At 39.5% G+C, this 27,280-nt stretch overlaps 1 protein-coding gene across 6 annotated transcripts in view; it reads left to right on the plus strand.

Annotated features, from left to right (window-relative positions):
• Positions 1-27,280, plus strand: part of dgkh (diacylglycerol kinase, eta) — a 106,972-nt gene that overhangs the window by 72,759 nt on the left and 6,933 nt on the right. For 4 of the 6 annotated variants that reach the window (XM_085766074.1, XM_085766071.1, XM_085766073.1 and 1 more), the window contains 16 exons: positions 437-658; positions 1,726-1,817; positions 2,716-2,803; positions 4,073-4,541; positions 9,238-9,372; positions 10,397-10,514; positions 10,641-10,751; positions 11,948-12,044; positions 13,414-13,521; positions 16,421-16,534; positions 17,112-17,246; positions 18,996-19,156; positions 19,573-19,678; positions 22,078-22,170; positions 22,681-22,800; positions 24,508-24,613. In XM_085766074.1, the coding sequence (XP_085622200.1) occupies positions 437-658; positions 1,726-1,817; positions 2,716-2,803; positions 4,073-4,541; positions 9,238-9,372; positions 10,397-10,514; positions 10,641-10,751; positions 11,948-12,044; positions 13,414-13,521; positions 16,421-16,534; positions 17,112-17,246; positions 18,996-19,156; positions 19,573-19,678; positions 22,078-22,170; positions 22,681-22,800; positions 24,508-24,613 (2,275 nt within the window). Of the gene's footprint in view, positions 1-436; positions 659-1,725; positions 1,818-2,715; positions 2,804-4,072; positions 4,542-9,237; positions 9,373-10,396; positions 10,515-10,640; positions 10,752-11,947; positions 12,045-13,413; positions 13,522-16,420; positions 16,535-17,111; positions 17,247-18,995; positions 19,157-19,572; positions 19,679-22,077; positions 22,171-22,680; positions 22,801-24,485; positions 24,614-27,280 lie in introns of all 6 variants that reach the window. The other 2 variants (XM_085766076.1, XM_085766070.1) reach the window with 1 other exon arrangement.

A 27,280-nucleotide genomic window follows, 5' to 3' on the forward strand; every position in this document is an offset into this window, starting at 1 on the left:
TGATGAGGGAAACCAAGAAATCCCATAATGAGCCTCCGTAGCGTAGCTCTGAGCAGCTCACGGCTCTGCTCCACCGTTCTAAAAACAGCTTGCACCGACAATTAAAGGTAACGAACCTACTGCTATGACTATAGGGATTATAGCAATGGGAACAATTTGCCACAGTGTTGAACTATCCCTTTAATGACACTAGACGGTGAAGTCTGGGACAAGATGTAATCTGTGTGTTGGCATCATGAGAGCAGAGCATGATGTGTGTGGTCAGTGCTGCAGCCAGCTTACATAAAGACATGCACTCATTATACACACACGAGCAGTCATGCACACACACACACACACACACACACACACACACACACACACACACACACACACACACACACACACACACATTCCCTGATGCCATATAACCCTCCTCCTCTGTCTCCCCCCTCAGTGCCAGCTCGGCGTGTTGCCGTTGGGAACGGGCAACGACCTGGCGCGGGTGCTGGGCTGGGGCCCGTCGTGCGACGACGACACCCAGCTGCCCCAGATCCTGGAGAAGCTGGAGCGGGCGAGCACCAAGATGCTGGACCGCTGGAGCATCATGACCTACGAGATCAAGATCCCGCCCAAACACAGCTGCCCCACCACGCCGGAGGGGGCCGACGACTGCCAGGTAGACACACACACTCAAACCCAGCAGGAGGAGGAAACTCTACTGCTTACTCTTAGCGGTTTCACACTGGCAGGTCGCAACATTGAACCGGCCGGCGCGTTCAGACTGAAAAAAATAATTGCTTTTGGAACCTAAAAAATGGTTTGTTTTTCCTTGCGAACCGTGACATCATCAGTGGGCGAGTCACTTAAGACGAGCAGGAAAGCAGGAAGGAGAATGAGCAGGAAACGGTAACCATGTTATATACAGTAGCTTAGTAAAATAAAACTTAATGCAGACTGATTGGTTCATTGTGAAACATTTATTTATTTTTTTAATTAATGTGGTGATTTCTGTACATACAGAGGCCCGAAGCAGCGTTGCTCTGCTGTCCAATACACACAGAAGGCTTCACTTTTCATTCAAAGAAACTTCTGCGACTGCCACAATTGTTAGATTTCATCAATGAGGCCAACATTTATCTCCTAAAAATAATTTAACCAGCCGGTGGTAAACCTTTAAAAACCTGCTGGTAAGTTAAATAGCGATCGTTTTCTCCCCCGGGATGACGACGGAGGTTGGCCGGCCGAGCAGCTCTGCAGACCGGCTGCTGCCTCTGTGATGTCGCAGTCGCTGCGGAGCTTCACTTCTCCGAAAAACATCGGAGCAAACTTCTAAACAACTTGTCTACTGCATACATACATACTGCGGTGTGAACAGCATCGGTCTGCTGAAGTAGCAGACTGAATCCCACATTCAGTCTGCAGTAGTACATACAGTACTAACACAGTATGTAGTAGGCAGTACGGTAGTATGCGGTTTCGGAAAGAGCTGTTTCTGTGTTTACTTCCGCCTGTGTGACGCAGAATGACGTCTTCCCACTTTGGTTCCACTAACTGGTGTGAAAGCTGCTGGTTCGACAGACAGCACCGAGGTTCTGAGACTCCAGAACTGAACCAGTGCCAGTGTGAAACCGTTATCTGTGTTCGATAACAGTTTAATGAGGAAATGTTCTTAGTTTCTTCTCTAACGCTCGTTTACGCAGTTTCTCTACTTTTAAACTTTTTTTTAATGTATTCTGTTGCAAGGTTCACATTTCTGCCTATGAAGACTCAGTAGCTGCCCACCTCACGAAGATCCTCAACTCTGAGCAGCACTCTGTGGTCATCTCCTCCGCCAAGTGAGTCAGCACACACAGCCAGAACGAAGCGTTTCAGGAAGTGGTTGAAATCGGGATTTTTCCTGAGCTGAAAATCATGCAGCAATACTACTCTGTAGGTGTTTCAAACTGACACAATGGGAAGCAAAAACAATGAAATGTGCATAATATCAGCAGCCTCTTGTATTTTGAACCCTCTGAGCTCAACCAGATGTGGAGTAATCCTGCCTCATCACAGGATGGACCAAAGACAGCATCAAGATTGTTGCTCTGTTGCCTTGTAAGATCGCGATTATCAGGGTTTTATCAGTAAATAGAGTCCTTATTCTTCTCCCCCTAATCCCTAAGACTTCAAAGAACAGTTCTATAGTGTCTAAAAAGAAGTTCATAATACTTTTCTGTGTGTTTCAAACAAATATTTGTGATTTTTTTTGTTTTGTTTTTTTATTTTCCTTTCTGTTTCTGATCATATATCTTTTTCTACATTCATATGACACCACTACAGAGTGAATATTCAGAAAGCCCAGGTTGTCTTGAAATAATGGAAGTCAGTTAGTTGATTGTGCATCACAGAGCTGAGGTTTAAGGAGACCAGGTGAAAGAAATACAGAAGAAAATGCCATAGAGACTCTGAATGAAGGATTAAGTGACCTCATTCTTGTCACAAATCAACAACATACACCTCAATGTAGAGACATGCAGGTGTGTGCAGGTTTATTTACTGTAAAGGGCTGCAGCTGTGATAGGTGAATAATAACTATATTTTATGTAAGGAGGAGAAAAAGGGTGTTTGAGCAGCATAATATATTAGATAAAACCCAATAAAATAGGAGATTAAATTATTAAACACGAGAGTTTCTGAGTGAGCTGCTCTTTTCTAACGTTTACTTCCTGTTTTTTTTTTTGTTTGTTTTTTAAGGATCCTGTGTGAAACAGTGAAGGACTTTGTTGCCAAAGTGGGGAAAGCCTACGAGAACGCAGACGAGTGTGACACCATGTCTCTCAAAGTAAGATCTCAACTTACTGCCATCGTCCTCTGTGCAAATCAAACACAAGTCCGAGTCACTGTGGTGTTAATTAGTAGAGTTGGGACGATATGCTTTTCTACCGATTCAATGCTTTTACGATTTTTTGGTGCCGATTCAATTTAAATTGTGTTTGTTTGTTTCTTTTGCAATTTTTTGTGTGAAAAAGTTGAATGATGATGATGATGTCCTCAGACACACATGAGTCAGTTCTTAAGATTTATTGAGCAGCAATATATTTGAACCATTTTAAAGTAAACTGCTCTGGTGGACAAGTTGTGAGCTGCACATTCACCACGCTATGAGATAATAACACAACGTTACCACACAGAGTTGTTTTAGAGGGAAATTCATGCAAAACCACTGATGCACGTTGCCTTCAGGGACAGTTTTTCATCAAGCAGTCTCTGTATTTCCCTCTAAAACAACTCTGTGTGGTAACGTTGTGTTATTATCTCATAGCGTGGTGAATGTGCAGGTCACAACTTGTCCACCAGAGCGTTGTGGAGTTGTTGGATTGTGTATTTGATGAGTTTGATGAGGAAAACCAAGAAATCCCATAATGAGCCTCCGTTGCATGAAGTAAGCAATATAGTAATGAACCTACTGCTATGACTATAGGGATTATGGCAATGGGCCAATTTGCTATAAATGTTGAACTATCCCCTTAAATAAAAAATAGTTTTTTTTTAAGTTTATGAATGGATTCAGAATTGTACACTGCAAAAACTCCAAATCTTTCCGAGCATATTTGTCTTATTTCTTGTCAAAATGTCTCATTTCTAGTCAAAACTAATCTCTTTCCACTTAAAATAAGACTCATCACCTAAAAATTAACTTGTTTTTAGATCATTTTCACTTGTTTCAAACAAATTTTCACTCGAAATAAGTAGAAAAATCTGCCAGTGAAAGCAAGTTTTTTTGTGCTTGTAATAAGAAAGAAAAACCTGCTCCACTATCAGATTATTTTAATTGAAAATATGCTTGAAAGATGTAAAAAAGTGTCTAAAAACAAGCTACTTTTAATGTGATGAGTCTTATTTTAAGTAGAATGAGATTAGTTTTGACTAGAAATAAGACAAATATTCTTGGTAAGATTTTGAGTTTTTGCAGTGTATGACTATAGGGATTATGGCAATGGGCAATTTGCTAAAAATGTTGAACTATCCCCTTAATAAAAAAATCGTTTTTTTAAGTTTATGAATGGATAGAGGATAAGAATCATTGCTCTTCCTCCTCCTCCTCCTGCAGTGTGCCATCCTCAACGAGAAGCTGGAGTCTCTCCTCGGGACGCTGAACGCAGAGTGCCAGTCCCTTCCTCCGCTGCCTCACTCCACGCCGCCCATCGTGGAGGAGGAGCAGGAGGAGGAGGAGGAGGAGGAGGACGAAGCGGGGGAGGAGGAAGAGGAGGCCAGCGAGGAGAGTCTGCCGGAGAAGCTGGACGAGGACGAGACGGAGAAGGGAAGAGGAGGAGGAGGAGGAGCAGCGTCGCCACACCAGCTGTTCAGAAGCAGAGAGCAGCTGATGCTCCGGGCCAACAGCCTGAAGAAAGCGGTGCGGCAGATCATCGAGCAGGCGGAGCGGGCCGTGGACGAGCAGAACCTCCACACCGACGACACCGAGCTGCTGCCGTCGCCGCTGGAGTTCAGGAAGGACAGCGAGGAGGAGAACAGGGACAGCGAGAAGGACGAGGACACCAAGGAGCTGGAGGCGCTGCCCTGTGAGTCCCCCACAACATCTGCATTACAGTAACATCTGTACACTGCAAAAACTCAAAGTCTTACCAAGAATATTTGTCTTATTTCTTGTCAAAATGTTTAATTTCTAGTCCAAACTAATCTCTTTCCACTTTAAATAAGACTCATCACCTAAAAATTAACTTGTTTTTGGATCATTTTCACTTGTTTCAAACTAATTTTCACTTAAAATAAGTAGAAAAATCTGCCAATGAAAGGAAGTTCTTTGTGTTTGTAATAAGAAAGAAAAACTTGCTCCACTGTCAGATTTTTCTACTTATTTCAAGTGAAAATCTGCTTGAAAGAAGTAAAAAGTGTCTAAAAACAAGCTACTTTTTATGTGATGAGTCTTATTTTAAGTAGAATGAGATTTGTTTTGACTAGAAATGAGACATTTTGACTAGAAATAAGACAAATATTCTTGGTAAGATTTTGAGTTTTTGCAGTGCAACATCTGCATTAACATCTGCACTGCAAAAACTCAAACTCTTACCAAGAACATTTGTCTTATTTCTAGTCAAAACAAATCTAATTCTACTTAAAATAAGACTCATCACATTAAAAAGTAGCTTGTTTTCAGACACTTTTTACTTATTTCAAGTCTATTTTCACTTAAAATAAGTAGAAAAATCTGAGAGTGGAGCAAGTTTTTCTTTCTTATTACAAGCGCAAAAAACTTGCTTTCACTGGCAGATTTTTCTACTTATTTCAAGTGAAAATTAGAAATAAGACAAATACTCTTGAAAAGACTTGGGGTTTTTGCAGTGTGTGTGTGTCAGTCAGGCTGCGACCGGAATAACAGCGTTACGTTTCCTCCGTTAGGGCCAATAAAATGCACCGTTACCTGACTCAAGAAGTCCCGTCACAAAATAATAATACACCTGTTAAAGTGGAGAATGTTATACACTGCAAAAACTCAAAATCTTTCCAAGAATATTTGTCTTATTTCTAGTCAAAACAAATCTCATTATACCTAAACCATAACCATACCATAGTTATACATAAAAAGCAGCTTGTTTTTAGACACTTTTTACTTATTTCAAGTCTATTTTCACTTGAAATAAGTAGAAAAATCTGACAGTGGAGCAAGTTTTTCTTTCTTATTACAAGCACAAAAAACTTCCTTTCACTGGCAGATTTTTCTACTTATTTCAAGTGAAAATTAGTTTGAAACAAGTGAAAATGAAAAACAAGTTAATTTTTAGGTGATGAGTCTTATTTAAAGTGGAAAGAGATTAGTTTTGACTAGAAATGAGACATTTTGACAAGAAATAAGACAAATATTCTTGGAAAGATTTTGAGTTTTTGCAGTGTAACATCTGTGTCAGGTGATCCACTTAAAGTTCAGGTGTGAACGAACCCAGGATGCATCTGGAAGACAGACATCGCATGCATTTTAATGCCTCAGACCTGTTCCCATCCTGCGTGTCAAACCTTCCACTTCCTGGACCCTCATGTGTTTCTCCAACCTGTCCAACCTGTCCCATCTGATTCCCACGACTCCGTCAACTGTCATTCCTCTCACTTCCTGCTAGATGGACAGATATCCAATCAAACAACAACACAGTTATTATAAGGGAAAGTCCTGATATATTCTACTGCAGCTCTGGAAAACATAAAGAGACCACTCCCAAAATGATCAGTTTCTCTAGTTTTACTATTTATAGGTATGTGTTTGAGTAAAATTAATTATTTTTTTGTTTTGTTTTATTCTATCAACTGCCGACAACATTTCTCCCAAAATTGAAAACAAATATATTGTCATTTAGAGCTTTTATTGGCTGAAAATGACCAAACTAGTCTAAATAACAAAAAATACCAAGTCTTTTCAGACCTTGAATAATAATAATGCAAAGAAAACATGTTGATATTTATTCCTAAACAACACAGCAAGAATATTTTAACTCAGGAAGAGTTTATAAAGCAGTTTTTGTGGGATAATGTTTAATGTTTAATCCCAGCAGTGGTTTTTATAATCTTCCTATAAAACCAGATGTGGTTCAGGTGATCGATGACATCAGTGTCTCATTAAGGAGAAGGAGTTGTGTTTGTGTTGGTGTTTAAAAAAGAAAAGAAAAGAATGACTGTCATACATGTAGAGATGCTTTTAAGAAACATTTGTGAAAGTGCTCTCTTAGTTTTCTCCAGAGCTGTGTGAAGTGAGTTAAATGTCGCCCCCTTGTGGACGCTGCGCTCTCTGCAGCTGCAGCACAGAGACACCAGACAGACACACAGCTAATGGAAAAAAAAAGAAAAAAAGAAGTGCTGCTGACGCAAATCATGTTTCCTGTCATAAATAAACTCAAGGATTAGTGGTAGTAGGAGGGAGAAGCCCCTTCTCTCCTGTCATGCTCCACCTCTGGCCCCCGGGGGCCGAGCGACGGAAAAACTTCTTTAATAATAAATGATGGTGCACTGCAAAAACTCAGAATCTTTCCAAGAATATTTGTCTTATTTCTTGTCAAAATGTCTCATTTCTGGTCAAAACTAATCTCTTTCCACTTAAAATAAGACTCATCATCTAAAAATGAACTTGTTTTTAGATCATTTTCACTTGTTTCAAACTAATTTTCACTTGAAATAAGTAGAAAAATCTGCCAGTGAAAGCAAGTTTTTTGTGCTTGTAATAAGAAAGAAAAACTTGCTCCACTGTCAGATGATTTCAAGTGAAAATTTGCTTGAAAAAAGTAAAAAGTGTCTAAAAACAAGCTGCTTTTTAAATGTGATGAGTCTTATTTTGAGTATAAAGAGATGTGTTTTGACCAGAAATGACATTTTGACTAGAAATAAGACAAATATTCTTGGTAAGATTTTGTATTTTGTATTTCTAGTGTGGTACCTGTGGAAAAGCAGAGCCCTGTAAAGTCTCACTGTATGTGCATCTGCATGTGCGGTGGATGCACATGCGTATTGTTGCTGCGTGAACGCGCCACAGGATGTGTTATTGTCTTCGGGGCAGAAGTTCTTCCTGTTTATCATGAGGCTGCTTCCTTCCTTCCACACATCTTTCAGCGCTGGAAGAGCAGGAGGTATCAGTCAAACCCTCGGCTCTGTATCCTCTCCTTGTTTCCTCCCGCTGCCTCCTCACTCCTTCCTGAGCTGGACACCAACCAATCAGAAAACACTCTGAGGATGTGGACAACTCATTTATTCTAGAAACCTGTCAGTCTGTAGATCTGCCAGTCTGGATCGGATCGGACTGTACTTTATTGTCCCGAAGAGAAATGAGTTTTGGGCTCTGAGCCACTGCAATAAGACAAGACAATACATATAATACGAGACATTCATACAAAGTACTTTCCCACATTAAAACACACATTTAAAACAGTGAAGTGTGCACTGCAAAAACTCAATATCTTACCAAGAATATTTGTCTTTTTTCTAGTCAAAATGTCATTTCTAGTCAAAACAAATCTCATTCTACTTAAAATAAGACTCATCACACAAAAAGTAGCTTGTTTTTAGACACTTTTTACTTATTTCAATCATATTTTCATTTGAAATAAGTAGAAAAATCTGATAGTGGAGCAAATTTTTCTTTCCTATTACAAGCACAAAAAACTTGCTTTCACTGGCAGATTTTTCTACTTATTTCAAGTGAAAATTAGTTTGAAACAAGTGAAAATGATCTAAAAAAAAGTTAATTTTTAGGTGATGAGTCTTATTTAAAGTGGAGAGAGATTAGTTTTGACTAGAAATGAGACATTTTGACAAGAAATAAGACAAATATTCTTGGAAAGATTTTTAGTTTTTGCAGTGTGCTTCCACTCGAACAAATAAATCCATAAAACTGATCAAACCAACAGCTCTTAAGTTAAAGTGCTACTGTACGTGCGGTGTGGTTCAATACGAAGAAAAACTAAACCAGTAGAATAAAAACCAACAATTCAAAAATAAACTAAAGTGCTACATTCACAGTGTTTGCGTATAGAAATAATAAAACAATAAAACCATACAAAAATGGTAAAACCGCTCAAATTACAGTTCTGTAATAAAATGCTACATATTACTGTTTAATGCCTTAATTGCGGAAGGGATAAATTAGTTCCTATACACTGCAAAAACTCAAAATCTTACCAAGAATATTTGTCTTATTTCTAGTCAAAATGTCATTTCTAGTCAAAACTAATCTCATTATGTATATTTATACATATACATACATAGTTATACATAAAAAGTAGCTTGTTATAGACACTTTTTACTTATTTCAAGTCTATTTTCACTTGAAATTAGGTGAAAAATCTGATAGTGGAGCAAGTTTTTCTTTGTTATTACAAGCACAAAAAACTTTAACTTTCACTGGCAGATTTTTCTACTTATTTCAAGTGGGAAATTAGTTTGAAACAAGTGAAAATGATCTAAAAACAAGTTAGTCTTGTGTGTTTTCTTAGAGAGAGGACTCGTACGATGTCGACTCCCTGTGTGGGTGGATAAAACACACACACACACACACACACACACACACACACACACACACACACACACACACACACACACAGTCCAGACCGTGTTGTCCTGCGTGACTCTGGATGAGGCCGTCACTTCCTGTTTCAACCCTCTGCAGGAAGAAGAAGCATCGGACCAGGAGCCTTTCAGATTAAAAGCTCCTTCAGAAAAATAAACTCACTAAAGTCAATTTTCCGTGTGTGTGTGTGTGTGTGTGTGTGTGTGTGTGTCCAGCTGCGAAGAGTCCGTGTTCTCCGACGGAGCGGAGGGTGAGTCGCAGCACTCAGTCCTACGGCTCCTTCACCATCACACCCTTCACCACCAGCAAGGAGAACCTGCCTGTACTCAACACACGCATCATCTGCCCCGGTAACACACACACACACACACACACACACACACACACACACACACACACACACACACACACACACACACACAGTGGTGTAGTCTAGTACTGATTTTTAGGTGGGTAAACTGTTCATACCTGTATCATAGACTATAGTTCAATAGTTTTGTTGTAGGCAAGGCAGCTTTATATACAGTGCATTTCATACCAAAGGGACAACTCAATGTGCTTTATAACATAAAAAATAAACATTTAACCGATTGGAAAATGGAAAATGGAAAAAAAACAAAAAACAATTAAACAAAAATTAACATAATGCCCAAAATTGTACAAATTGGAACCATTTAACATACAATTGAAAGCAAGAAAAACACTGGAAATATATATATATGTATATATATATATATATATATATATATATATGTGTGTGTAATATAATAAAAACTAGACTAAAATAGAGTTTGCAGCATGAAATATTGATTTGCATTAAAACAATTTAGAGGATTTACAGTGCAAGATGTTAATTGCCTGTTAATGTGCATTTAAGGCAATAAAGTAAAAAAAAGAAAAAAAAACGGAAAAAGAAATGTTTTTAACCTGGATTTAAAAGTGCTTACAGTTGGATCTGGTTTCAGTTCTGCTGGTAGACTAAATTTGTAGTGGGTATGCTGAAATATTAAAGGGATATTTCAACATTTTGGCAAATTCGCCTATCCCCATAATCCCTATACTGTACCTTTTAATTGTCGGTTCAAGCTGTTTCTAAAACGCCCCACCGATCTCAAAACAACATGCACCGACAATTAAAGGTGATGAACCTACTGCTATGAACTGTCCCTTTAATGCATTTTCAGTGGGTATACTGAGCATCACATAGACTACACACTGCTGCTGCTGCACACGAACAAGACTGAAGGGTTAACATGTCAAAGCTTCTGGACAACTGATTCTCCTTTGGGTGACAGGATGACTCAACTATCGTAACCGTGTGTGTGTGTGTGTGTGTGTGTGTGTGTGTGTGTGTGTGTGTGTGTGTGTGTTTAGGCTTGCGGGCCGGTCTGGCCGCCTCCATCGCCGGCAGCTCCATCATTAGTAAGATGCTGCTGGCGAACATCGACCCCTTCGGCGCCACGCCCTTCATCGACCCCGACCTGGACTCACTGTAAGAGCTGCCACATCTGTCCACATCTGTCTCCCTCAGCTCCGCTCTGATTGGTTGGTTTGTTGGTTTGTTAGTTTGTGACTTTACTTTGTGTGTGTGTGTGTGTGTGTGTGTGTGTGTGCGCAGAGAGGGCTACATGGAGAAGTGTGTAATGAACAACTACTTTGGCATCGGCCTGGACGCGAAAATCTCCCTGGAGTTCAACAACAAGAGAGAGGAGCATCCAGAGAAATGCAGGTGAGACGCACACACACACACACACACACACACACACACACACACTAACACACAGGGCCGTTGCTAGGAATTCTGGGCCCCCTTAAAGAATACTAAAGTGGGCCCCTCCCCCTAACTTTTCCTTTTTTTTTCTTAGACTACGTATGTATTATCGTTTTTTATTTAGCCTTCTTTGTTTTGATGCTAATGCAGCATTACACTGCAAAAACTCAAGTATCTTACCAAGAATATTTGTCTTATTTCTAGTAAAAATATAATTTCTAGTCAAAACAAATCTCATTCTACTTAAAATAAGACACATCACATTAAAAAGTAGCTTGTTTTTAGACACTTTTTTACTTCTTTTAAGCAAATTTTCACTTGGAATAAGTAGAAAAAATCTGATAGTGGAGCAAGTTTTTCTTTCTTATTACAAGCATAAAAAACTTACTTTCACTGGCAGATTTTTCTATTTATTGTGAATTTAAGTGAAAATGGTCTAAAAACAAGTGAATTTGTAGGTAATGAGTCTTATTTTAAGTGGAAAGAGATTAGTTTTGACTAGAAATGAGACATTTGGACAAGAAATAAGACAAATATTCTTGGAAAGATTTTGAGACAGTGAAAGACTTCCTCACACTGCAAAAATTCCAAATCTTACCAAGAATATTTGTCTTATTTCTAGTCAAAATGTCATTTCTAGTCAAAATAAATTTAATTATACTTAAAATAAGACTCATCACATTTAAAAAGTAGCTTGTTTTTAGACACTTTTAAAAAATTTTCAAGCAAATTGTCCACTTTAAATAAGTAGAAAAATCTGATAGTGGAGCAAGTTTTTCTTTCTTATTACAAGCACAAAAAACTTGCTTTCACTGGCAGATTTTTCTACTTATTTCAAGTGAAAATTAGTTTGAAACAAGTGAAAATGATCTAAAAACAAGTTAATTTTTAGGTGATGAGTCTTATTTAAAGTGGAAAGAGATTAGTTTTGACTGGAAATGAGACATTTTGACAAGAAATAAGACAAATATTCTTGGAAAGATTTTCAGTTTTTGCAGTGTGTCCACCACTGCACACACACAGCAACAGACACACTGACTGACGCCTCTTTTCCAGCCTGCTGCTGCCTCCAAGGAACCAGTTTTTTTTTCCGAGTCGGGGCCACGTTGTTCCGTTCCGTCAGAGTAAAACCTCCTCTGTTCCTCCCCGTGCAGGAGTCGCACCAAGAACATGATGTGGTACGGCGTCCTGGGCACCAAGGAGCTGCTGCAGAGAACCTACAAGAACCTGGAGCAGAAGGTGCAGCTGGAGGTGAGACAGCAGCACCCGACAGGTTTAAAGGGATAGTAGCGTTTTACACCCTGAAGCTCTGCAGACACAGAGAGCTCCACACCACAGGGATCAGACAATGGTGGACAGGGGTTTAAAACACCATTTAAACTCTGATTTGCAGCTGTAAGTTGAAGCACAACATCTGCAGCACTTTTCCAAAATCATGAAGATTGGAGCACATGGAGCCGCCGAGTTGGTGTTGGTGTGTAGATGGTGTGTAGTGTTCAGGTGTTAATAAAACCACAACAGGTCCAGAAGCCCAGAGCGAAGAGAGACTTAAAAATATTAAGACTATTATAGTTTAAGTCATTTAGAAGAGCATTAAGCTGCTTTAAAGCAGAAGTAAGTGATATTTTTGTGTTAATATAAGTCTTAAATAGTTGTATCTTCCGACAGCAATCACTTACATAGAGTGTTTGGTCTGAAACACGGGTCTGTCAGTCACTCTGCTCTGCTCTGAGCCGAAGAGAAAACTTTTATCGTATCCTACAAGTTTTTTCCAATGAGGAGAGAGAACGGCATAAAAGGGCAGTCCTCTCTGTGTGTGCAGCCAAGGAACGCCGTGAATGTGGTGATGTAGCGACGAGGACTGTTATGGTGCGTTCAAGGCAACTCGTAACTCGTGTTTTTCCGACCTGTGAAGTGGTACCAGTTCGATCTGGTACAAGTTCACGGGTCAGAAGTTACGAGTGGCCGTTATAGTGACTTTCACCGGTAAAACAGGTCGGAAAAACACGAGTGGGTTGCCTGGAACGCTACAAAGTCGTAAGTCGTGACTTGAAGCTGTAATTTACGGTTTTAAAAGCCTGCCTGGAACGCAGCATTAGCCAAAACGACCGGATCGCTTACTTCTGCTTTAAATGATTTTTTTTTTCATGTTGCATGGATGCATTTTTGCATTGAACCAAAGCAGAGCTGGATTGTTCATTCAAAGCCTGATTTATACAACATTTTATTCATTAGGGCTGGTGACAGTATTTTCTCATTTACAGAGTGATAAAAAGAGATATCCACAATCCTCCAATGTAAAAACTCAACAAAATAAAACAAGAATTTTGAAAGTAGCTTTATCCATTGTCCAGATTTCGGTTCTGGAAATGTATGCAAATTAGTGCACATTTCATCAGATATTGCCTCATTTACATATTTAAAAACTTGTAATACAAAAAATATTTGTCTTAATGTGAGTGATGAACTTGGGAAGTTTCATATGGTTTTTACCCTATTCACCTGTAGTGTCTCCCCTTAAACCTAAAGGTCAGAGCAGAGGGAGGTGTTGGATGTTGGATGCCCCCCCCCCCTCTCTCTCCCTCTCTGATGGTTGTTGTCTTGTCTCCTTGTCTCCCAGTGTGACGGTCAGTACATCCCTCTGCCCAGCCTGCAGGGCATCGCCGTGTTGAACATTCCCAGCTACGCCGGCGGGACCAACTTCTGGGGCGGCACCAAGGAGGACGACGTGAGTGCACAGAGAACTGTTCACTGTTCATGATGGGATGTTCCCGACTAAGACTCGGAGGTGTTTCCTCCTCAGGCTGACTCTGCTCTCTCTCTGTTCTGTCATTCTTAGGGATGCACATTTTGAATTTTTTTCCTGACTGATAACCGACGCTCATCCTCACGTTAACCGGTTAAAGGGATAGTTCACCCAAAATTGAAATTGCAACTCATTATCTCCTCCCCCTCATGTGGACTAAGGGCTGGGAGAAGTTTCAGAGTCCTCCGTGGCTTCTCTGAGTTACAGGGGGTCTCGGCGTAGCAGTGCATGTCCATATGACGGTTGCAAATGGATACCAACTGTCTTCGTAACAAAAAGACACACCAAAAAACATCCAAATACCTCCATGCTGCTCATCTGTAATGTCCGTCTTGTATTGAAGCCCCGAAATGAGAAATTGTCCCGCCGGGACACAGGAAGAGCAGTGAACTGAGACACTGGGAGCTTCCGCTACAAAACAAGCTTAAAATATTGACTTATTTAATTTTTTCCAGAACAATTTCTCATGTCGGGGCTTCAATACAAGAGGGACATTACATACGAGCAGCATGGAGGTATTTGGATGTTTTTTGGTGTGTCTTTTTGTTACGAAGACAGTTGGTATCCATTTGCAACCGTTATATGGACATGCACTGCTACGCCGAGACCCCCTGTAACTCAGAGAAGCCACGGAGGACTCTGAAACTTCTCCCAGCCCTTAGTCCACATGAGGGGGAGGAGATAATGAGAGACATTTCAATTTTGCAGCAGCGACGTCCTCTTTTAATTAGCGCCATAGTTACAGGTGATTCACATCTATGTCTGTGTAGCTACATTTATGGTCTGATCTTCCTTCACGGGGGCTGCTGTACATACTGTCAGTCCTCCTCTGTAACTTTATCAATCAATCAATTTGTTTATTTTGGGCATGTCAATTTAAATCATCATCATCACACTTCATCTTAGTTCAAGTAATACAATACACATGGCCGAAAGGGAAAGCAGGAGAAGCAAAAGCTGATCTAGTCCCGCCCCCATTACCCACAGAATAAAAATCTTTATCGTGATCTTTTCTTTTCTTTTGCTTTTTTACATTTTGACATAACTTTCTTTTACTTACGACAAGTAAAGTACTTATGACTTTTAGCTCCTAAATATGACTGAAGGCACGTGGAAGTCTGCACATGTCGACACACCCCCATGAGTTGATGACATAAGGAGCTAATAATAAAAAAAACAAAAAACTATAGTATTAATCAGTCAAAGTTCTTGTTAACGGTTAAACGGTTAATCATGTGCATCCCTAGTCATTCCCTCTCTCTCTCTCTATTATGGACTCTGTGAAGACAACCAGGGTCCTGGTTTAACAACATGACCCTGACAGCCTGGAGGAGAGAGAGAGGGGTGGGGGCAGTGTGTGTGTGTGTGTGTGTGTGTGTGGGGTTAGAGAGATGTTTGTGCTGTTTGTTTAAGGCTCGGAGCACAAGAGCTGCTGAGGGATTAGACTGTCAGTTTGCACACACACACTTAAACACATGCATGCACGCACCCCCCCCCCCCCCCAGTGAGCCCCCGCAGAGGTTACCCTTGGACACACACACACACACACACACACACACACACACACACAGTACAGTATGTGCATTTGCTGTTATGTAAGTGTTTTGCTGGAGAGGAGGAAACCGAAGCAGAGAGAGAGAGAGAGGACACAGAGTTAAACTTAGTCATCTAGAGCACGCACATACAGTACACACACACAACCACGCACACACACACACACACACACACAGACACACACACACACAGACAGACACACACACAGAGTCATCAGTTGGGTCTAATCTTACATTTTCACCACCAAACCTGCTAATAAAGGGAACGCTGTGACTCCTGATCAACATGTTGTCGACACAAAAAGACGAATATTCAGCAGAACCAGATGTTGGTGCAGGTTTCCCTCTAGTGGTCAAAACCCCCGATGACACACACACACACACACACATCAGTTTAGATCATCTTCCCCTCATGGTTTCATCCCAGCTCTTGTTTTTCCGCTGACTCTTCGCTGCTTCGACCTTTTCATTGGCATTTTTTTTTTGTTTTGTTTTGTTTTGTTGTTTTCTGGGGGCAGAGAGAGATCGATACCGACACTTGTTGTTGCGACGGCTTCTCTTTCAGAAACGATGCGTTTCTCACTCAGACTCCGACTAAACTGAGCTGACAGGAGAGGAAATGTCTCCTCTGAGGGTCAGAGATCCCCCCCCCCCCCTTCCCCCCACTCCCCCCGTCACAGTGACTGTACAGGACGACTGAAGAATAATTGATGTTTTGTGTTTAAATGACTTCGGCACTGCAAAAACTCTAAATCTTACCAAGAATATTTGTCTTATTTCTAGTCAAAATGTAATTTCTAGTCAAAACAAATCTCATTATACCTAAAATATGTATATTTATACATATACATACGTAGTTGTACATAAAAAGCAGCTTGTTTTTAGACACTTTTGACTTTCAAGTCTATGTTCATTTGAAATAAGTAGAAAAATCTGATAGTGGAGCAAGTTTTTCCTTCTTATTACAAGCACAAAAAACTTGCTTTCACTGGCAGATTTTTCTACTTATTTCAAGTGAAAATTAGTTTGAAATAAGTGAAAATGATCTAAAAACAAGTTAATTTAAAGTGGAAAGAGATTAGTTTTGACTAGAAATTAGACATTTTGACAATATTCTTGGAAAGATTTAGAGTTTTTGCAGTGTGCTGAGCTCCTCCCAGGATTTCCTTTAGACCTAATTAACATTTATGTCATCAGTATGATTGGGGAAAGTGCTGTATACTGTGTGTTCAGGTTTAGTTTAATGCCTCTGTCTCTGTGTGGTCCAGATCTTCTGCGCTCCGTCGTTTGACGATAAGATCCTGGAGGTGGTGGCGGTGTTTGGCAGCATGCAGATGGCCGTGTCCAGAGTCATCAAGCTGCAGCACCACCGCATCGCACAGGTCAGAACACACAACTAACACCGTGTATACAATATGGGTCATTACACTTTGATTACAGGAAATTTTGACCTCTTGAAAAAATAAACTCCTTTAAACTCAAAAGCTTTCTGATATAGATCTTAGCTCATTGCTTTGATCGTAGTTGTGACCTCATTGATTATCAGCCAGTTTTGTAAAAGTAATGACACATGATGGTGATGACAATTTTTACTTTTTGGAGCAAAAGTTAGTTAAGTTTTAGAACAGTTCACATACGTAACTCAGTAGCCAGCAAACAGTGTACAGTACACTGAATATAGGTACATAAAGTGATTTTTTAAAACTTTTTTTTTTATTACTTTACTATAAAGATGTTCAAAAGTCTGGGTCAACATGCAAACAAAATACAATCCCTGGTTGGAGTCTGAAACATCCTCTGGACACCGTCTGGAAGCATGTTTATACATAATTTGAGCGGTTTTATAGTCCACAAGTCAAGATCATTGAATTTTAAGGTCTGTAGGTTTATGACAAATGTGTTTGTTGAGTCTGGATCATCAGTCCTGTTGATGACGAGTTGTATCTTGTGCTGACCCAGTGTCGGACGGTGAAGATCACCATCCTGGGCGATGAGGGCGTTCCCATCCAGGTGGACGGAGAGGCCTGGATTCAGCCACCGGGAGTCATCAAGATCCAGCACAAGAACCGAGCCCAGATGTTGACCAGAGACCGGGTGAGACTCGACACGGGGAGGGGAGGTGGTGGGAGTGGAGATCGATCCTCTGGTAGAATTTAGCAATATATCACGACAGGCCATGGTAGGCTATACACTGCAAAAACTCTACATCTTACCAAGAACATTTATCTTATTTCTAGTTAAAACAAATCAATTTATACTTAAAATAAGACTCATCACATAAAAAGCAGCTTGTTTTTAGACACTTTTTACTTCTTTCAAGCTGATTTTCACTTGAAATAAGTAGAAAAATCTGCCAGTGGAGCAAGTTTTTCTTTCTTATTACAAGCACAAAAAACTTGCTTTCACTGGCAGATTTTTCTACTTATTTCAAGTGAAAATTAGTTTGAAACAAGTGAAAATGATCTAAAAACAAGTTTTTTTTGCTGATGAGTCTTATTTAAAGTGAAAAGAGATTAGTTTTAACTATAGTGGGGCGGATTAGCTAAACAATCGTTCACTTTGTGATAAAAGCATGAAATTTGGTAGATGTGTTGGTGAATATGTTTCAAACAAATCTGGATATTGGGCCACCTCAAAAGCGCCCCCTAGTGGCCGTGGCAGCCATTTGTTATGCGAATAAATGAATGATGAATATAAACTGCCCTTTTAATAATACCAACTGGTGATGTATTGTATATTGTTGGAAAGCCTGATTAGTCACCTTTACAACGAGGTACAGCTTGTAAGGATCGTGCATTCATGGAATGAGCAACGGGGCTAAACGTGTGGGTAGCGCCCCCCAACAATGTGCATCCCCTGTGGGGCAGATTAGCTCAATAAATCACAACAATTGTTTATTTTGTGGTAGAAGCACAACATTTGGTGGAGGTGTTGCTGGATATGTTTCAAACATTTTTGGTTTTTAAGGACCCTTAAGGTGTCTACTTAAGATTTTTGCTTGTTGCCCGGGTCAACTAATGTTCCAGGGGGGTTTTTTGCCGGACATTTTGAATTTATGTCTGCACGAATGGCGAAAAAAATGCCAATTTTCATAACTCCTCAACCAGACATCATACAAAGACAAATGAACACACTTTTTCCAATAATTATGACACCAGGAATCAAATGGAAAGGTCGCTGAGATGGTAAAACCATTCTTTATCAGAGAAAAATGAACTCTCCAGTAGTGTTTTTGTATAAATCAATTTGTCGATTATTGAGCTAATCCGCCCATAGGGGATGCACATTTTTGGGGGGCGCTACCCACACGTTTAGCCCCGTTGCTCATTCCATGAATGCACGATCCTTACAAGCTGTACCTCGTTGTAAAGGTGACTAATCAGGCTTTCCAACAATATACAATATATCACCTGTTGGTATTATTAAAAGGGCAGTTTATATTCATCATTCATTTATTCGCATAACAAATGGCTGCCACGGCCACTAGGGGGCGCTTTTGAGGTGGCCCAATATCCAGATTTGATTGAAACATATTCACCAACACATCTACCAAATTTCATGCTTTTATCACAAAGTGAACGATTGGTGTAAAATATTGAGCTAATCCGCCCCACTACTAGAAATGAGACATTCTGACAAGAAATAAGACAAATATTCTTGGAAAGATTTTGAGTTTTTGCAGTGTGCTGAGCTCCTCCCAGGATTTCCTTTCGACCTAATTGAGCTCATATATCAATATATTACATTTATATTGATGAGTCTTATTTAAAGTGGAAAGAGATTTGGAGTTTTTGCAGTGAAGATGTGTTTAACTTGGTGTTACCTCTCTCTGCCGCTCTGCAGGCGTTTGAGAACACGTTGAAGTCGTGGGAGGACAAGCTGAAGTACGACAAGCCTCCCCTGCGGCCTCACCTCTACCCGCAGCAGTCGGTGGACCTGGCCACGGAGGAGGAGGCGGGGATGGTGCAGATGTGTGCCCGAGCAGCGGAGGAGCTCATCACCAGGTGAACACACTGCAAAAACTCCAAATCTTTCCAAGAATATTTGTCTTATTTCTTGTCAAAATGTCTCATTTCTAGTCAAAACTAATCTCTTTCCACTTTAAATAAGACTCATCACCTAAAAATTTACTTGTTTTTAGATAATTTTCACTTGTTTCAAACACATTTTCACTTGAAATAAGTAGAAAACTACATATTTCAAGTAAAACATGTCTAAAAACAAGCTACTTTTTTAATGTGATGAGTCTTATTTTAGGTAGAATGAGATTTGTTTTGACTAGAAATAAGACAAATATTTTTGGTAAGAGTTTGAATTTTTGCAGTGCATCATGAAGTGGTGTGTGTGTGTGTGTGTGAAGGAGGTTTAATATCAACCTACATCTTCTGATCTGACATGAGCTGTGTGTGTTTGATGACAGGATATGTGAAGCTGCAAAGACCAACGGGCTTCTGGAGCAGGAGCTGGCCCACGCCGTCAACGCCGCGTCGCACGCCATCAACAAAACACACCCTAAGTTCCCAGAGGTGAGCAGCTGGAGATCAAGTGGTTTTTAATGTTGGATCTGCATTTTAAGTTTAACCAAACTGAATCAATTTCTCGAGTCTTATTAGGGGAGAGTGGGGTAATTTGTGCCATGGGGCAAGTAGTTCCACCCCTGTTATCTAGAAAACCATAGAATAAGTTGGTCATGTGACCACATATTTTTGAAGGAGCATCCATTTCACTCATCCTATCAAGAAGGGAGACACATGGCTTGAGAGGAAAGCACATTTATGTTCAAAAAACAAGTTTTTGCCCTCCAAAGTCAAATTTCTATGATCAAGGTTTTTTGATTGCCATGTTTGAACAATTATAGATAACTTTGAAAACAGTTCACACATGTTTTAGTGCTTTATTAAGCTACACCATGAGTCTATACAGTTAGCATGATGCCAGCTCAAAACAGCTGGGGAATCCTTTTTTCTCAAAATGCTGGGCTTGGGGTAATTTGTGCCAAAGGGCCTGGGTTAAGTTGTGCCAGTGGCAGTGCTGTCTGTGTATAGGAGAAACATGGCAGTGGCACTGATTTGCTTGAAACTTAACATGTGTGATGAGGGACCGCCCCTGAACACACCTGCCCAGTCTGGTTGTGCTTGTAGCCTGGTGGATGAACAAAACATTGAGTTTCTTTGCGCCACAGCCCCCAGCATGCCTCAGGCCCCCGCGACTGCATGGGGACAAGCGAGGGCCCGATCATCGCCGCTTCTGGCTTTAATTTTGTATTGAATGTCTTGCTTTTATATAGCATTAACATTTGTGAGATTAAAATTATCTGATTTACTTCAATTATCAATGGCACAATTTACCCCAGTGAATTCTCTCTAATGGCACAACTTACCCCGCACCGGGGGCAAGTTGTGCCACAAAATCACTTTTTTTTCTAAAGCTATATTTCTGAAACAGTTAATTTAAGATTCAAAGTGATTGTTCCCAGGGATGCACAACATCCTAAACTATATGTACATATATTAGCTGGGGGCATTATTATAATCCCCTTGCTTTAAAGGCAATTTAGGTAAAAATTGGCACTACTTACCCCGCTCTCCCCTACAGTTTTTCTCGATTGCTAAGACACATTTCTTGAAAGCTTCTCTCCTTTTCTCTAAACTGTGAACACAAACCCCAGTTTTCAAGCTACATTCACAAAACCTCAGACTCTTCTTGCAAAACCAAACTTTCACCTCAAAACAGTTCAATCTGTGCCCAAAACTGAACTCTGTTGTCAAATCGTGCCCCGAGTCAATCAAAATTAAAAGCACTACTGAGCAGTCACTAAACACTACCTAGAAAAATAAAAATACATGTTTATTGTTCACTGTAGCTAAATGCATGTTGCAAAACAAAAAACCTGTGCATTTAGCACTTGTACTTGTACCAAAAAAAGCACAAAAAACAGAAATCTTGTGCATTTAGCACTTGTATACAGTAAGCCTACGTAAAAAATAAAGTACAAAAATATACAAATGAGAAGTGCATAACTCAGCCACAGCATCATTTCTCTGTACTGGGTCAGGCCACAGGACTTCATCCTCAACTGGCTTATATATGTTCCCTGAACATTTGGTTCAGACAACAGGGTTTAGTGTTTTAGCAACTGATATAAACTGTAAAAAGTAAAGAAATCATCACCTTACTAACCTGCCACTAGAGGTCACTAATAAATCAGAGATTCAAGTTAAAGATGCTGCACACAAGGGAGTTGTGATATTTTTACCGTTAAAAATACATATGTCACTGTTCAACATGTTATAGACAAATTAAACATGTCATATTTTCCTCATTTTAAATAACAGCACAAATGACCCACAGTAGAATAGAATAGAGTTTTATTGTCGTAATGAAATGAAACACTGTTTAGCAGCTTCCTTCCACTGCAGAAGTGCAGTGGAAGAAATATAAAGAAACACAATGATAGTATGTTTTAGCAAAGCAGGTGGCTGTTCAACTGTTGGGCACGTTACTTTAAAAAAGTAATTAGTTATAGTTATTTGTTACTTCTCCCCAAAAAGTAACTGAGTTACTACATTATAAAAGTAACTAATTACCAGAAAAAGTAACATTTGCATTACTTTTTAAATAAAATGCTCAAATATGTCAAATATTTTGGAATCGCCCCCTAAACTCCCGTTTATCTTGAACTAACCAACTCACTCAGTAGTATCCCTCCACACAGGCAGGCTCCGCGATGCGCTGTATCACGAGGCGGAGTGATACAGTGCAGGCATTGCAGAGCCTGTGTGAGTTGGTTAGTTCCAGATAAACTGCTTTTTTCCGACCAGCTGATGTGTATGTAACGGTGCATCTTATTGTCAGTAACAGTAACAGCGTCATTGTAGTGTGAGATTTTACTGAGTTGTTCTTGTTGTTGTCGTCTCGTTTCCAGAGTTTGACCAGGAACACGGCGATCGAGGTGGCGAGCACCGTCAAGGCTCTGTACAACGAGACCGAGTCTCTGCTGCTGGGAAGAGTCTCTCTGGTCGGTTTCTCTCACTTCTCTCATCTTAATGCACTGCAAAAACCCCAAATCTAACAAGAATATTTGTCTTATTTCTAGTCAAAATGTCATTTCTAGTCAAAACTAATCAAATTCTACTCAAAATAAGACACTTTTTACTTCTTTCAAGCAGATTTTCACTTGAAATAAGTAGAAAAATCTGATAGTGGAGCAAGTTTTTCTTCCTTATTACAAGCACAAAAAACTTGCTTTCACTGGCAGATTTTTCTACTTATTTCAAGTGAAAATTAGTTTGAAACAAGTGAAAATTATCTAAAAACAAGTTAATTTTTAGATGATGAATCTTATTTTAAAGTGGAAAGAGATTAGTTTTGACTAGAAATGAGACATTTTGACAAGAAATAAGACAAATATTCTTGGAAAGATTTTGAGTTTTTGCAGTGCGACTCTAATACTTCTACTTATATAAAACTCTGTGTGTGTGTGTGTGTGTTACTGATCTCTGGTTGTCGTTTTGTCCCGTCTCCGTAGCAACTGGACCCCCCGGAGGAGGATCTGCTGTCCGGCGCTCTGCAGAGTGTGGAGCTGGAACTGGCTAAACTGGGAGAGATCCCGTGGCTCTACCACATCCTGCAGCCCAACGACGAGGAGGTAAGCAGCCTCAACACACACACACACACACAGACACACACAAATAACACACACACCAACACTGACACTGCTGCCCCACAAAGGCAACTCGGTGAGCTTCACGTAAAAACAACTATCAGGAATACAAAAGAAATCAGACACATTAAAAACACCAGTTTAAACGAATGTACAGCACAAAACAAGATCATAATAATGATATATATTAAAATTAGTAGTTCCCCTTTAAAACATAATTTAAAGGGGAACTATGCAAGATCCGACCCGTGCAGGGAAGTTACATAGTGCGGTTTCAGCCGACTGGACCCTGCTCAGCCTGCAGCGGCAGCACCATTCATCCTATTAACCATTTTTCTACCACTGCAATGAGTCTGGAAACATTATTTTAAGGTCGATAAACTCTGCAATGTTGCTTTAAGGTAAAAATGTAGCATAGCCACGGGAAATTCCTGCTTTGTTCCTCTTTGCAACAATAAGTAACTACAACAGAGACTCAAGTCAAGACACAAAGAGAAAAGGGCTCAGAGTTTTCAGGCTGGACATCAAACTGTGACATTGTTTGTTCATTTTAAGTCTTATTCATACAGTATATATATACACTGTATATATTTATATACACTCTATATAACTCAGTCTGTGTCTGTCTCAGCTTATTTATCAGTTTTAGTTTGTTTACTGAAAATTACTTCACTTTAATTATTAGTTGCAGTCAATGTTTCTGTGCTTGTTTCTATGGATATTTAAACAATACATTACATCTATGAATGAATGAATGAATGAATGAATATTTTTATTTTCGTGTCATGCCACGACTGTGGCCCATCCCATATGGGATTAACAAGACACATTTAATGACAAATACAAGGGGGAAAAAATCAAAGTATCATCTAAATTTTTGGGTTATGGGTCATTTAATCCACTAAATCAGATGAAATCCAATGAAAAATGAGAAGGAAGCTACTGAGAAAAACTAAATTAAACTGAATTGTGAACAAGAATTTCTGGAAAAAATGTAATCATTCTAGAAAAAAAAACATTGGTACAATATTATTGAGAAAAAGTTGACCCAGACCTCCACTTTGAGAACCACTGTTATAGAGTGTAACTGAATGTTTTTCAAGGTATCCGCGGGGTCTTGAAAAGTATTAAAGGGTGATAAATCAATTTTGGGAAAATGAAGACCCTTAAAAAGTATTAAAAAGTCTTCTCACGACTTTATAAAGTCTTAAATTTTGAAGGTATTTTTTCTGAATTAGCTGTCCAAGAGTTTGAGTCCTAAGAAACATTGTAAAAGTGTGTGAATTTATTAATTAACAAAGATGAACCGGTACATAAAAAAGAAAAGAAGATTGTTGTTTTTGTTTTTTGAGAGTGGAGCAATGTTTTTTTTTTATATAAACTTTGCCTTTTATTTATTCCCAGCCTATTTTGAATTCTGTTGTATCATAGTGGTCTCTATAGTCTTTATCACAAACCAAAACTGTTGCGTTAAAAGTGTCCCTTCTATTGAGAAGGTCTTGAAAAAGTCTGAAAAGGGTATTAAAATTAACTTCAAGATTCCTGTACATACCCTGTTTTTGCGTGTTGCCTTTGTGGGGCCACACACACACACACACACCCCCACACACTGTGTGTTTGGTTGGCTCCAGGAAAGCAGAGAGCTGAGTCGCTACATGAAAAAGCTATAGGTTGACTGTGCTTATGTACCAGGACCACTCTCTGGGTTACGGCAAGAGGAACAGCCGCAGCAGCATGTTCCGCATTGTCCCCAAGTTCAAGAAGGAGAAGGCGGCCAAGAAGACCAGTCCGCAGTCAGGTAGGGGCCACGGGGACAGACAGACGGGACGGTCACAGAGAGACGACGCCGTCCGCTCCACACTCACTCACACTGACACAGTTATCACATCACCGCAGACCAGGGCCGTTGCTAGGAATTCTGGGGCCCCTTAAAGAATACTAAAGTGGGCCCCTCCCCCTAACTTTTCCTTTTTTTTTCTTAGACTACATATGTATTATCGTTTTTTATTTAGCCTTCTTTGTTTTGATGCTAATGCAGCATTACACTGCAAAAACTCAAGTATCTTAGCAAGAATATTTGTCTTATTTCTAGTCAAAATGTCATTTCTAGTCAAAACTAATCTCTTTCCACTTAAAATAAGACTCATCACCTAAAAATTAACTTGTTTTTAGACACTTTTTACTTCTTTCAAGCATATTTTCACTTAAAATAACCTGATAGTGGAGCAAGTTTTTCTTCCTTATTACAAGCACAAAAAACTTACTTTCACTGGCAGATTTTTCTATTTATTGTGAATTTAAGTGAAAATGATCTAAAAACAAGTTCATTTTTAGGTAATGAGTCTTATATTAAGTGGAAAGAGATTAGTTTTGACCAGAAATGAGACATTTGAACAAGAAATAAGACAAATATTCTTGGAAAGATGTTGAGTTTTTACAGTGTACTATGAGTATTAGTCAGGGTCTTACGCAGAATAAATCAGTCATACAAAGATTAGACTACTGGGGTTTTTTCTAGAATTATCATCACCTTTCTCCCCTATACAACGGCCCTGCCGCAGACATTCAGCATAACGGTTCCCATGGTTTCCATTTATCTGGATGAAACTCAACAGAAACGTCCTATATGTCCATCTCTGTCTCCACCGTTTGAGCTTTTAATCACATCATCACGTCTGTTTAATTTCAACAAGCATCTATTGACGGTGGCATCACGGATTTAGCTTTTCCTTCTTCCTCATAAGGTGCATGTGTAGCCTATTATTAAACTATATTTAGGCTGTTGCTTTAATTAATAGTGTCATAAAATGATCAGAAAAAGACAATTGAATCGTTAATCGCAATTATTTGTGCAGCAAATGATGATCGTCAACTAAACTTTCATGATTGTGACTGACAGCCCTAGATACACGACTGGTTCCTGCTTTTATTTTGAAAGGATGGTAGCATTAAATCTAGAGCTGCAACAATTAATCGATTAATCGCACAATAATCGATTATTAAATTAATTGTCTACTATTTTGATAATCTAATAATCGGTTTGAGTGGTTTTTTTAAGAAAAAAAGTCAAAATTCTCAGATTCCAGCTTCTTAAATGTGAATATTTCTGGTTTCTTTGTTGCTTTATGACAATAAACTGAGTCTCTCTTTGGTTTGTGGACAAAACAAAATATTTGAGGAAACACTGATTGATGTTTTTCAACATTTTTTAACATTTTATCGACCAAACAACTAAATCGATTAATCGTTTAAATAATCGACAGACTAATCGCTAATGAAAATAATCGTTAGTTGCAGCCTTAATTAAATCAAAAAGCTACACGACTGGTTCCTGCTTTTATTTTGAAAGGATGGTAGCATTAAATCGAATAATTCTAACATTTCAGAGCGTAATGTTACTGCCATCCTTTACTCATTCACTGATACTGTACAACTGATAAAGATGATGATGATGAAGATGCATCACCTCACCTTGCACACACACACACACACACACACACACACACCCTCGTCCTCCTCTTCATCCATCCATCCATCATCCATCCATCCATCCTTCATGCTCTCAGCCGCCGCTTCAGACGAAGTCACGAAGGCACAAACTCAGGAGAGGAACGAGGCTGCAGCGAGGAAACCACACCACTACTTTAATAATAATCAGTCTGTTACTGTAATTAAAATTAATTAGTAACAAACTTTGTATATAATAATAATAAAACCAACAGCAGCAGCAACAGAGAAGGTAACCAGAGTCAGATCAGGACAGTGAAGCTCTTCCTCCTCTCGTTGCCGGCTGGTTCCTGCTGTATTTTCCCTGTGCCTCCCTTCACTTCACCTGCTGCCACTTTTCTCTGTGTGTTTCTGATCTGAGTCCACCGTATAGTTCAGTATGGACCGTATATAAATATACAGTACAGGCCAAAAGTTTGGACACACTCGATGCATTTCCTTTATTTTCATGACATGATTTACATTGTAGATTCTCACTGAAATTCCACTAATGAACCCTGACAAGGCTGTCAACCTGTGAGGTGAAAACCATCTTCAGGTCAGGTTCACCTCTTGAAGCTCATCAAGAGAATTAAATGCCAAGAGTGTGCAAAGCAGTAATCAGAGCAAAGGGTGGCTACTGTACTTTGAAGAAACTAGAATTGGTGGGGGCAGAGATAGAGGAGGAGGAGGAGGAGGAAGAAGGAGAGGAAGAAGAAAAGAAGAAAGAGAAGACAAAGAAGAAAAGACGTGTATTCAGTTATTTCACACTTTTTTTGTTAATTCCACATGTGTTCATTCATAGTTTTGGTGCCTTCAGTGAGAATAAAGGAAACACATTGAATGAGAAGGTGTGTCCAAACTTTTGGTCTGTATATATATGCATGCTCCTCCTCCTCCTCTTCCTCCTCCTCCTCTTCCTCCTCCAGTCGTCCTGGAAACGCCGTCGGCCATGTTCTCACCATACTCTTCCCTCCTC

The sequence above is a fragment of the Trachurus japonicus genome, chromosome 21 (assembly GCF_045865225.1).
Source record: "Trachurus japonicus isolate A0001 chromosome 21, Traja_1.0".
NCBI lineage: Eukaryota > Metazoa > Chordata > Actinopteri > Carangiformes > Carangidae > Trachurus > Trachurus japonicus.